Consider the following 13775-nt stretch of genomic DNA (forward strand, 5'->3'; position numbering starts at 1 on the left):
GGTTTATTTTCTTTTAGTTTGTTACAATGGGCCCACATATTGTGAGTGTTTTCTGTACCTTACCTAAATCTTGATTGCCTAAACTGTGATTTTTTATGTTTGGTAAATTCAAAAGGAAAGAAAATTTGATATTAAGAATTATTAATCCCTACTTCTAGTATTTATTATTTGTGGTGAAATTCTTATTTGGCATTTATTTTTCCTGTTATTATTTTTTTAATTTTATTCTCTCTGTTGTTGGGATAGGCTAATTAGAAATTCAATATCATTTAATAAAGAGTCCCAGGGCCTTGCCCAAAAATGACAGGGAGCAAGAGTGCTACACATTCACTGTTTTAAATTACACTTTAGCCTCAAGGTGTGGAAATATATTCAAATATGAACGATTATTATTATTATTAATAATAATAATAATAATAATAATAATAATAATAATAATAGTGAAAAGTTAATAATTCATTGTTTTAAAATGTAAACATGTAATTCATCATCACTTCTTGTTTAAAAAAAAAAAGTCTCTTCCGGTATGTTCAAAGTCGAATCAAACAAAATACGGATGTTAGTGGCCACACTACGAGGGAAGTGGCGAAGCTTATGCGAACGCCACGTGACCAGGGACCTTGTCATGTCGTAAGCATGCCCCTGCAGTTTCCAAAAATTTACAGTTCATGGTACTCAAAAAGGGGGAAACATTCTTATTGGGCTGGAATACTATTTTTTTTCTTTCTTTCTTCTTTGTTTCCCGGAGTTGGAACAACTCACTATTCACCCACTGAACCATTATGTAGAGTCTCAAAAATTAAAACAAAATTCAATTGCGTGCTTTTCTAATTTCCGATTTGCAAAAATCTGACGCGCCAGAGCCTCCAAGTACGCCAAAAATGCATTATGAGATAAGAATTGCCAAAAAAATTAATTCATCATAGAATCATGAAAACTGACACAGAAATAGACCATGATAAGACAAGTAGAAAATATTATTGAGACCACGCCTATAAAACACACTGGAAGTCCAGAATCTTGAATTGAAAATTGAAAATTGCAAAATTGCTATTTTCGCTTACGTATTTTAACGTATTTCTCCTAGGGCCTTTCATTGACAGGGTTCAAAATCCCAGGAGATCATCTAGAGAAGTGGGACACAAAAGCAATCCATTAAATTTTGATAACTTTTACGGTGTTTGCAGGGCGGGGCCGTGGATTTTGGGCAAAAATGACAAAAAAATTAAATTTTTGCACATACAAACTCTGATTTGCGTCAAATGTGAATCAGTTGTTAAACTCCCGACCCTAAACCAGCTCAATGTGGAAAAACGGACATTGACACGTTGGCGCCCCCTACAGAGTGAAGAGAATTTAATATGGGACAAATGTCCTATTTTAACACACTTCTCTTAGGGCGTTTCACCGACAGGGCTCAGAGTTGCTTGAGATCATCTCGAGGAGTGGGACACCAAAAGTTAGCCATGGATTTTTGATAACTTTTATGGTGTTTGCAGGGCAGAGCCGTGAATGTTGGCCTAATATTTTTCTTTAAAAAAAATGCTCCCATTTGCACATACGAAGTTGGATTTGCGTCAAATGTGACTCAGTTGTTAAACTCCCGAACCTAAACCAGCTCAATGTGGAAAAACGGGCATTGGCACATTAGCGCCCCTTACAGAGTGAAGACAATTTAATATGGGGCAAATGTCCTATTTTAATGCTCTCAGTGCCGACCCTAGCCTCTCTGGCGCCCTCGGCCAGAACACTTGCATAGTGGTCTTAACCATATCCACAAAGACGCTTTACATAGGGAGAAAACCTGAGCAAAATTACTTTTTTGACATTTTATTTAATTTTGATAAAAGGGTTTCACATACACATATAAAAGAACACAAACAAGTAAATAAAAGCTAATTTAAATATCTTATTAACAGGTTCAAAATACATATTATTAATATTATTAGAGTAAAGTATTGCACAAAAACAAGATACAGATAAAAGATAGATAGATAGTGGTGGGTGGGCTCATCAAGTATTCTTTTTAATTTAAATACTTATGACTAAAATGTTTTACTATTGACATTCATTTGTGAAACTTCTAGATTTAACAAAACAATACTAAAATTGTAATAATGAACACATCCTTTTAAACAATTGTAGTTCACAGAGGTAATGCACAAATGAACTATTCAGTAAAAAATAGTGTAATTTTCTGGTGGTGCTTTATAAAGCAGATTTAACCAACACAAGCTAAAAAAAAACATCTATTTTATGGGGAGAGATTTGTCTAAAAAATATTCACAAATACATGCACAATTTTTACGTGTTTATCATATATGTAATGGCAATTTTCCAGATTTTGTTCCACTGTTCCAATGATTGCCATTATCACACAGGTAGGAGTGAAGTCTTACGCAGATGCAATCAATGATGTTCCAGCCGTTATTGTAGTTGAGTTGGGTTTATTTGTAATGTTTGATAAGTCAAAAGGAGAACAACACACACCTTTCCAGCTGTTTGTCTGAGTGCTGAGTTTCACCATGAATGCCTGTCTGGTGAGAACTGTATGTGCTCCCCCTACCTGTTACACCCCTTCCTGTCACCTATGCCCTTATATACACACACCCCAGTGCCCTTTGGTGTCCCTAGTGGAAACTAATATATAAGACATATCCACAACTAAATATCATGCCAACAATAAACACAAAATGACTCCTACACACCGGCCCCTAATTGTTTTAAGTAAATAAATAAACAATTAGACCAACAAAAGTTAAAGGAGCTATAAACAGTACATTTTTTTTCTCTTTTTTTTTATGTATGTGGTGGCATGAAATCTAGTCTTTTCATTTTTAGGGCCAGAGGTTCTAGAACATAGCACCTGTTGGGATCTGGTCTTTACCACCAGTCCTTGCTGTTGTATTTTCTTGGAGCAGACATATCTTTGTTATTGGTCTTTCCAATATGTTGCTCTTTGTCTGTATTCTAACTGTGCGCACCAGACCTTGCGCATCTGGTTTAGTCTCCAGGATTCTGCCCAGTAACCAGGAACCTCGTGGGGCAGTGGAATCAACCACCACAACAATGTCACCTGGAAGAAAGCTTCTTTTTTCCTTAGGCCATCGTTGTCTTTCTTGGATTAATGGCAAGTATTCCTGTATCCACCGTTTCCAGAAGAGATCTGTCATATACTGCACCTGCCTCCATCTGCGTTTAATGTATAGATCCTGCTTTACGAAGAGTCCAGGTGGTAGTAGTGGCTTGGTTTTCAACAGAAGAAGATGATTTGGAGTAAGTGCTTCCAGGTCCATTGGATCATCTGAAATTTTGGTTATGGGTCTATCATTTAATATTGCTTCCACTTCACAAATGAAAGTTTGCAGTCCTTCCTCATCAAGAACTTGTTGATTCAGAACGGAACGCATTACATGTCGAACCATTCGGATCAGTCTTTCCCAAACACCGCCGTGATGGGATCCTGCTGGAGGATTAAAGTACCACCTTATCCCACGCTGAAGCATAGCACTATGGATTTTGTCTTGGTTCAAGCCAGTTAGTGCTTCCCTCAATTCTCTTTCTGCTCCAATAAAATTAGTGCCATTGTCTGATCTTAATGTTGAAACTTGACCTCGTCGACAGATGAATCTTCGTAACGCATGGATGCAGGAATCTGTGTCAAGTGTATGTGCAACTTCAAGGTGTACTGCCCTGCTTGCCATGCAGGTGAAGATTACACCATATCTTTTAAAGAGACTTCGTCCTCTTTTAATTTCTATAGGACCAAAGTAGTCAACTCCTACATTTGTGAATGGAGGCCTATCTGGCAGAATCCTCTCTAGGGGCAAATCTGTCATTTTTTGTTCTCCAATTCTTCCTCGCTGTCGTTTACATATCACACAGTCTGTTATGACTTTTCTTGCAGCAGAGTTTGCTTTGATAATCCAGTATTTTTTGCGAAGGCGAGCCAGCAAATGATTTCTTCCCCCATGTCCGAGTTGTTTAAGAATGTGTCTCAACAACAGTGTGGATATGTGAAGGTCTTTTGTGAGAATAATTGGATTCTTTGACTCTTCAGGCATCGCTAGTTTGTTTAGTCGACCACCTACTCTTAAAAGTCCATTATCCAGCACAGGATCCAGTTTGTACAAATTACTGCATCTTTTGACATAATTTTTACCAGATTCTAGTACAGAGAGTTTTTCTTTAAATTTTTGTTTTTGACTGAAAGAAATGACTGCTTTTTCTGCTTGGACAAGATCTTCAGGACATAAATACTGTCCGTGGAGTGTTGCTTTAAAGACTTGCATTTCCTTTTCCACCTTGCCGTTTTCACTAAAGTCATGATTGTACTGTTTGATTAACAACTCCTCGAGGTTCACAATGGATATTCGATTGACAGCAGCAGCAGCAGCACCATTTGGATCTCTAATGATGTTGTCTCCTCTCAGCGGACCGTAGATGACCCACCCTAGTAAGGTCCTTGCTGCATATGGTCCATCTCCTTTGCTGTTGACCAGCTCCCAAGGTTCTGATAACTTTGAATTATTTCTCCCAATAAGAAGGTCTATGCCAGAGTCTATTTCGTGAATTTTGATATCCTTCAAATGAGGCCATTTTATGAGGTCTTTTTGTCTGGGGATGCAGAGCTGGGAAACAGGCATAGTCTTATGTGTGAACACATCGGGTAATAGAATGAAATTGTCCTTTTCCAGACTAGATATTTCCAAACCTGAGATATGATGACTGGTAATCTGTTTTACTTGGTTCATGGTCTGCAAAAGAATATTGGTTCTTTTTCCTGTTATATTTAGTCTTCTCATTAAGCTTTCTGTGCAAAACGTAGATGTACTTCCATTATCCAAAAATGCGTATGTTTGTAGCACTGTATCTCCTTTTTGGCTTTTTACTTGTACTGGTACAATGGAGAAGATGCAATTTTCATCACCGGCCCCAATATGCCCACATGTATGAGGTGAGAGAACAGCAGTGCCCGCAGTTGGTTTCTCATTCATTTCAGAAAGTTCAAGTTTCTTTTCTTTGTACTTTTGTTCAATGTGAAGTATTTCTGGATGATTTTGCTTGCACACATCACACGTCAATCGACTCTTGCAGTCTTTGCTCATGTGTCCTATTTTCAAACACCCAAAACAGATTCCCTTTCCCTTTAGGAAGTCTATTTTTTCTCTGTGAATTTTCTTCTTCATCTGTGGACACTGCACCAATGTGTGACCACTCCTATTACAACACAAACAATATTGATATTTGGAGTTTGATACATTTCTTTCCTTTCCATTTGTTGTCACATTTTCTTGTTCTTATGGTTCTATAGGTGTTGCCGTTGTTGCAAAACTGCTTCCTCTTGGTCCTGACTTTCCTCTTGGTTTAAATGAAGTTGAGCTTTTCACGGTTACAACTGGCTTAGGATCCTGGATGTTTCCAAAAAGTGGATCTGACAGTACCTTCACTTCTCTCTCTATGAAGTCTACCAGGTCAGAAAATATAGCTCGATGTCCATGCTGGTCTTGTAGTTGACATGCTCTATTCCTCCACTTGTCTCTCAGCTTATAAGGCAGTTTCAGAAGTATGGTCTTCATATTGGAAACAACATTCATTTCTTCCATATAGGTGAGATGTGTCATTGCGTTACAACAACCTCTGAGAAACAATGAGAATGCTTGTAATGTTTTTAAATCCTCCGATTTGATTGCTGACCAGGCAAATGCTTTGTCCATATATGCAGTGGCGATTTTATATTCATTCCCAAAATGTTCTTTGAGAAGATGTTTTGCTCTTTGATAGCCTTGAGCTGGAGGCATATGTTGGCAGCTGTGGACTAAGTCTTTTGCATTCCCCTTTGTGTATTGTCCTAGGAAATGCAAGCAATCACTGTGGTCTTGAGTGTTTTGTTCCACTCCTCTCTCAAATGCCCTGATAAAAGTTTCGTACAGCAGAGGATCTCCATCATAAACAGGGATATCTCTTGATGGCAGGGTCGAAGAGAGATTTTGCTGAACCAGAAGAGCGGTAATGTCATTTTGTCTCTGAATTATGTCACAGATATCACTTTGGTTATAAGGATTAAATACAGGCGGTGTATTGTGAACATACGTTTGTAAACCTTCTTGCCTATAAGTCTGTTCTTCATGCCTGTGAAGGGAGTTTTGCGTTACATGTGTCCCATCCTGAGCTTTAATTGATGGTCCATGAGTTGTTCGTTTTGGTTTAACTGCTTGTTGCTGGGTGAAAAAATCAGCTTCCTTCCACATATCCTGTCCTTGTTGCACTTGATCAGGAAAATGTTCACTTGCAGGTGCTTTCAACTTCGCTGATCGTTCCTTATGAGCAGTTGCCTTTTTCAAATATGAGTTCATCCCATCAGATACTCTGGAACCGTCTCTCCCATTTAATACATTGATTTTTGCATTGGTTGCTGCCAGCTCAGACTCTATTTCCAGTTGTTCCTTTTTTCTTTTCAATTGCTCCTCTAGGGCTTCAAGTTCATGCCTTTTCCTCAAAGCAGCAGCTTGTTCCATGAGTGCAGCATTTTCTGCCTGAGCTTTAATACAGGCAGATGAAGTTGAAGATACACGTGATGAAATTGAAGATACACGCGATGAAGAACTAGACTTGTGGTTTGATTTAGCTTTTGAGGCGTTTGACGCACTGTCATCAGGTTCAATAATATCTGAGTTTACCTCATCTTGTTGTGTGGCAATTAAACCTTCAGCAGTGGTGTGTGGTTTCGGTCCAACTTCAGATAACCACATTTTACATCTTGTATGAAGCCATCATATATTTCCATTTTGTGTTTAAACCATTGATTTTGCTTTTCACATTCATTTTCAGGCAGTGGTAAATTCATCAGTGACTCATGTTTTTCTTTGGCTTCATAACAGAGTTTTATTAATTCTTCCAAGTTATTTTTGATGACAGTTGCATTTTTATTTAATTTCATGAGCTCTTTAAGCATTTCTATGGACTTTTTAGCTTGTTTACATTTTAAGTTTCTTGACTTCTGACATGTTTCAACAAATAAAATCATGCCCTTTGCGGTGGGTCTGATAACTCGTTTTTCCTTCTTGGGATCCTTATCAATGTCGCCATCTTGTGGCTGAACGTCGGAATTGACAGCAGACATTTGTGACTGAAAACCCCTGCCTTGATGATGCAATGTTTCAAACAGCTGATGTGTTGCACGATTGTAGCTTTCAGTTGGCTGACTCCACCATAGCTGCTGTCCAATGCAGCACTTCCTTTAGCTTATCCAATAAAGCTTAATGATAGCACGTATCCAGTCTTTTGTGCTCCGGTGGTTTCCAATCCTCCAGTTAATTGTGTGTAGGGCAGGTGTCATTTCCAGTTGATTGTGCATGGACGCCAGGCATGTGAAACAAAACAATCGCATGTCAACATCTCATTCTTCTTATTTCTTTGAATTGTTACAAGTTTCACTCATAGAGCGTAGTTCTCACTTAATTGTAATGGCAATTTTCCAGATTTTGTTCCACTGTTCCAATGATTGCCATTATCACACAGGTAGGAGTGAAGTCTTACGCAGATGCAATCAATGATGTTCCAGCCGTTATTGTAGTTGAGTTGGGTTTATTTGTAATGTTTGATAAGTCTAAAGGAGAACAACACACACCTTTCCAGCTGTTTGTCTGAGTGCTGAGTTTCACCATGAATGCCTGTCTGGTGAGAACTGTATGTGCTCCCCCTACCTGTTACACCCCTTCCTGTCACCTATGCCCTTATATACACACACCCCAGTGCCCTTTGGTGTCCCTAGTGGAAACTAATATATAAGACATATCCACAACTAAATATCATGCCAACAATAAACACAAAATGGCTCCTACAATATATGTGTGTGTATTTATCATGCAGTATCATGTGTAAATCTTCAATTATGCTTGTGAATTGTGTAAAGTACATTTTGTGGATCGAACGGTGTGTGCATTTATTTTTGAGACAAACGTAACGCAGCTCTGCTCAGATTCACACACAGTCAAACCAAGTGTTGTAGTTTGATCAGCAGGAGACAGGGGAAGGCTACAGTGATTTTGGTGAGACTACAGTAAATACCTGTGACTATATTAGATTCTTGTTGCTTGTATCGGTAAATGAAATTAATATACATCAGACTTCAATACTGCCCCATAGTGGAGGGTGGGGCTTTCCAAACGTGGATCAGGAGCTCTGTGTGTGTGTGAATCTGAGCAAAGCTTCTTTCAAAAAAAAAAAAATGCACACGCCAAAAATTGTGGATGTATTTGTAGATTTAAAAAAAACATGTGAGTCTGAAAAACACATGAAAATTGTGGATCTATTTGTGAATATTTTTTAGACAAATCTCTTACCATACCATTCATCCTTCAGTCCAGTTTATTCTCCTGGTTTCCTGCCAGTGAAGTCATCGATGACATTGTTACATTTCCTCAGTGACTCTGAAGGGGGAAAAAAAAGAATGTGAACCCACCAGCTTGTCTAACAAGCAAACCAATAGGATATTCATGATGTGATTAGAAATTGATAAATTTTTAGATATTTATAAATAGAAAAAAAAGCTGTACAAATTTAAGATGTAGCATAAAGCAGATAACATTAGATTAAAGTTATTTATTATTTATGAAGTAGATTGACACAGAATACTAATAAAACACAAGTTTACATATAGAATACAGTTTTATTTAAAGTAAAAAGGTCTGCTAAATTCGAAGTATTAACATTTTTCTTACTAATTTATTCATCTATATGTTTACCTATCTATAAATCATGTCAAGATGTCATCATGTCATTTATACTGTACACACATATACATGTGTACATATATACATATATATATATATATATATATATATATATAATATTAAATAAATAAGGCACCAGCTATCTCTGATCCTGTATATAACACAAACTGTGACATCATTCCTTACATGTACATAATAATATATAGTTCTCCTAAATGACAATTTAATAGACGGCTGTTGCCATGCAATCAGTGTTTTTGTTAAGCAAGTTTTTTTATTTGTTTAGCCTGTTTCTGTTTAGCACTAGCTGCTAACATGCCTTAGCATGGTCGCTCTGCTAGCTTGTTTGATAATGCACGACAAGTCATTCATCTATGATCATCAAACACTAGCTTACCTCTGGCTTTTCCACATTTTTCCTCCTCTTCTTTCCGTTTTTGTCTTCCCTGGGCACCAGATAATTAGTTTGGTTGTTTAGACATGACATGACGCCACTTGCTGCAGCTGTAAACGGTAAACAACTGGTCCAACCTGCCTGCCCTGGGTCACGCCTCAGTCAACCTGTCAATCGATTATACTATACTAACTAATTATCAAAAATACTATCAAGTTAAGTATACTAATATCAGCGCTTTGATTGGCTAATTCATTTTTTTTTTTTTGGCACCTCCTATGATGGCCAGCACACCTAGCATTTGCCTATACTGCCTATGTCACGGGCCGGCCCTGAAAACACTTCTTCTAGGGCGTTAACTCTCAGCCCTAAAACAGCTCAATGTGGAAATACGGAAAAAAAAATCTAAAATGTTTGGAATTTTTCAATTACTTCTGTTTTGGCCTCTCGATCAAAAGAGTCAATGAGACGCATGCTTTATTTTTTATAGTGTTATTTTTGTATCAAGATTCTCTCAATTTTTTTTTCTCCATGGAGTGAGCTGAACCATCTACAGCTCGGTGTGACAAGGAGCAAAGAGCTGTTTGTGGACCTGAGGAGAACTAAGCGGCCGGTCAGCCCTGTCTCCATCCAGGGGGTCAGTGTGGACATTTTGGAGGAGTACAAATACCTGGGAGTGGTGATTGACAATAAACTGGACTGGGGGAAGAACACTGACTCCCTCTACAGGAAGGGCCAAAGCCGCCTCTATTTTCTGAGACGGCTGAGGTCCTTCAACATCTGCAGAAAAATGCAGAGGATGTTTTACTATATGGTGGTATATGTGATCCTCTACGCTGTTGAGGAGTAGACTGAGGGTGGCAGATGCCAACAGACTCAATAGACTCATCCGCAAGGCCAGTGACGTTGTGAGATTAAACTGGACTCTCTGACAGTGGTGACAGAGAGGAGGACCCTGTCCAAAGTGAAATCCATCTTGGTCAATAAGTCCCACCCACTCCATGACGTGCTGGTCAGTCACAGAAGCACCTTCAGCACTAGGCTGATCCAACCATGGTGCTCCACAGAACGCCACAGGAAATCATTCCTGCATGTAGCAATCAAACTGTATAATGCATCACTGTAAACTCACAGCTTGATTGTTGTAAATATCTGTATCATCTTTGTATATTTGTATTATTTTTGTAAATATCTGTATCATTTGTATATAATTTGTATATTTGTATTTTTATTTTTTACTACTGTAATGTGTGTGTATCTGTCTTTTACTTAATTATACTCTTATTTAATGTTTATTCTTTCTTTTGTCTTTGTTATCCATTTTATTCTTTTATTCTTTTATTTGTGATTTTAGTTTTTATAAAGTGGCTGTAACAAAAGATATTTCCCCCTGGGATTAATAAAGGAATTCTGATTCTGTGTTAATAGGAAATTGGCCAAATCTTGAAAATCATCAGCTCAAACTTTAACACACTCCTCCTGGAGCTACTATTACTACTACAACTACAACTACAGCTCCAGCATTGTTCTTAGATGTGTTAGTACAACAACAAAAATCATAAATATGTCCAAGTTTATATCTCAATCGTACATTTGTCTAAACAAATCAATAATAATGCATTGATAGTATAAAATTCACTGTTATATTATGTCTTTGTATGATAGGCAGTGCATCAAAGGCGGCACAGCAAAGGCAGTGCATTGAAGGTGGCACATTGAAGGTGGTAAAACAAAGGCGGTTCGGTGAAGGTGGTGCGGCGAAGGGCGGCTTATCGCTGCTTGCGGCTATATTTTTAACTTTTCATTTTAGTTTACTGAGCCTGTGGGCCAACAGCCAATCCTCCTAATTATTTGGTTTTTTTTTTTAAAAAAAGAGTAAGAGTAAGATTATGCTAATCCAATCAAATACATGGTCTAGTTACCTGGACGGTCTTTTTGGCATACTTGTCCAGGGCGGCTCCTTGGGTCTTAAAGATTGCCACATTAGCCTTGAGGAGGTCCTTCTTTTCCATCCCCTCTTTGCGGGGCATGGAGCCCACCAGAATAGCTGCATCAATGTCCTTAAAACCCACCTCTATTTTGTCAGTTGGGATGATCTCTGAGGGAGAAGCAGGAGGAAATAAAATACAATTGTATCACAATTTGCTGTAAAAAAAAAGTAATAAAGCAGGTTGGTGTCAGTACACATACTTGTTATTCTGCTAATGATGCAGTTATCACAATGGATAAATATTTTAATATACGCTCTGTTACAGCCTCGCTTCCACATTCACAAACTAAATTTCAGGTACGAACACAATTACTTAAAAATGCCTGAAAAACAAAATAAAGGGTGAGTGAACAGACACAAAAATTGAGCATAAGAGAACTAAACTCAAAAGGCATCCAAAACGAAGTGTGCCAAAGCCCCGGGAATGAAATAAATCAGTGTTTTTGCCCAAATCCCCAAAACACAAAGTGATGGTGCAAAATACTGGCAAACAACGAATAAATGAATAACGTGATATCCCAAAGCCATCGTAAAACTAAAATAACTCTAGGCAAACCAAATTACAATAATGATCTCCCCTCAAGGAGCAACGGCAGATGAACTAAAGTGGCACAGCAACATAGCCAGCACCAAACTAACTACAACTGCAGTTGCTGCGCCACAAATTAAGAACCATGTGGTAAATTAAACTACAACAATCTAAACACAAACATAATGCCACTGCAGCACAATTTACCACACGCACACACAAAGCCAGTTGTGGAATACTGCACCCATCCAAACAAATAAAAAATGTCACTTTCAGTGGAGCTGACCCCAATGAAATAGGGCCTCCCCCAAAAGTGATCCCAAATTTATGTTACAGCGTCCTCTAGGATGTTTACCAAAAGGCTTGAGGGGCCGCAATATAAATGGGACGCCACACAGAAACCAAGGTTTTCAAATTATTTATTATCAAAAACATTAAAAGTAGCAACATAAACTAAAAGAGACTGAAGATCCTGGTCAAACTAAAAAAAAGTAGAGAGGACACTGTGCCAACCCTATACAGGGCCATTGACCCAGCGTCCACCCTCTAAACTACAAAACCTTACAAAAGACTAAATCTACATAAACACGAAAATAGGACTACCAGAAATCCCAAACTAAAATAACTAACTTACGAATAGTGATGATCTGAAGCGTGCCAAGGCTACAAAGTAATTGAGGGGGCATTTCCGCAAAGCGCACATCGAGGCTGGGGAGGAAGAGCCAAAATGACGACGAGCAAGGCCTTTCTGCACGGATGTACCATGTGACTGCTTTTGGAAGCGGTTCAGAGTTTCATTTACATGTGATATTTATGTCGAGAAATGTATTATTTATTTATAAATTTTTTGTAATTCATAGCCATTCCCAAGAGCCATAACTATTTTTAATGAATTACACACTGTGGGATAGAGCTGCCTGTAATTATACATGTGGCCAGTAGCAGGTTGTATGAGCATATGAAGCATCAAGAAATTACCCATTACTCGAACCTATTGGCTAAAGTGTTATGATGCCTCATGAGGCTTCATCTGACCATCACTACTTACGAAGATTGAGTGGGGAGCTGAATGGACTCTCCCCACATGTCTGCTGCTAACTGGTCAAATGTTGTGCCTCTCTCCTTCTGGTCCACTCAGCCCCTCCTCCTCTCTCTCCACCTGAATGCTGATGCAGAGCTGCCAAGCCTCACCCTTGGCGATCAGTGTTGAAGCACTGAGAGACGTTTGAGGAAGCACTGCATGTGTTTTTCTTCTCTAACTAACTCTCTGTCGCTGCGCTGTAGCAGAGCTTCAGCTGAAGCTTTCTTAAAGAGACAGTGTCCTTAATGTGATTTAATTTAAAAACTACTTTCAGCAACTCATAGCTGCCCTGAAAGAAGCAACACCATATAATTTAATCACATGTCAGCCTTAATGAAAGAAAAAGTGACACAAACTGCTCCACTGACTTTGACCCATTATTGTTTTTCTTGTAAAACTATTGAAAAAAATAAATGGTTTATATCGCCTTTTGCCATTTTAAGGAAAAATATATACTGTAAATATGGATATTGGTCCATATCACCCAGGCCTAATGTAACCAAAGCAGTAACATTTTATCTTGTAAAGGATATGATTGTCCAAACTGTATGAAATGAGGCGTTCAAACACTGCTTAAAGTAGGATTTTATTAATATGAATGTGTTACCTAAAAAGCAAATGGAAATCACTAGACTGATATGCTGCCTTGTTATGTTGCATTATCATTAGCAAGTGTTGCTAATGATAATGCTACACCACTTTTTAAACAAAGTAAAAAGACTGTGACTAAAATAACTTGTCAGCCTTTTTGTTTGATGTTAATTGTACTTGGAACCAGTTTGATAAATTGCTTACATACAATTAAAAAAAATATCTTAAAATTACCTTGTCTTAAATCTTTTATTCCTATTTTCCATTTAGGGCGATGATTTCAAGGAGGTGAATTGGTTTGTTTTACTGGTATATACAGTATTTTCACCTGTCATTGAGCCTTAGACGGGGGTACACCCTGGTGCCAGTCCATTGCAGGACAACAAACACACACAGACAACCATTCACACTCACATTCTCCCCTAAGGGCAATTTTAGAGACTCCAATCAACCTT

General features: G+C 38.1%; 1 protein-coding gene across 3 annotated transcripts in view; it reads right to left on the bottom strand.

Annotated features, from left to right (window-relative positions):
- The window catches only part of LOC114462582 (malate dehydrogenase, cytoplasmic-like), a 174569-nt gene that overhangs the window by 131071 nt on the left and 29723 nt on the right, over window positions 1-13775 (bottom strand). For 2 of the 3 annotated variants that reach the window (XM_028445536.1, XM_028445518.1), the window contains exon 2: window positions 11052-11227. In XM_028445536.1, the coding sequence (XP_028301337.1) occupies window positions 11052-11227 (176 nt within the window). Of the gene's footprint in view, window positions 1-11051; window positions 11228-12696; window positions 12894-13775 lie in introns of those variants that run through there. The other variant, XM_028445527.1, reaches the window with a different exon arrangement.

This window comes from Gouania willdenowi, chromosome 1 (genome assembly GCF_900634775.1).
Source record: "Gouania willdenowi chromosome 1, fGouWil2.1, whole genome shotgun sequence".
Taxonomy (NCBI): domain Eukaryota; kingdom Metazoa; phylum Chordata; class Actinopteri; order Blenniiformes; family Gobiesocidae; genus Gouania; species Gouania willdenowi.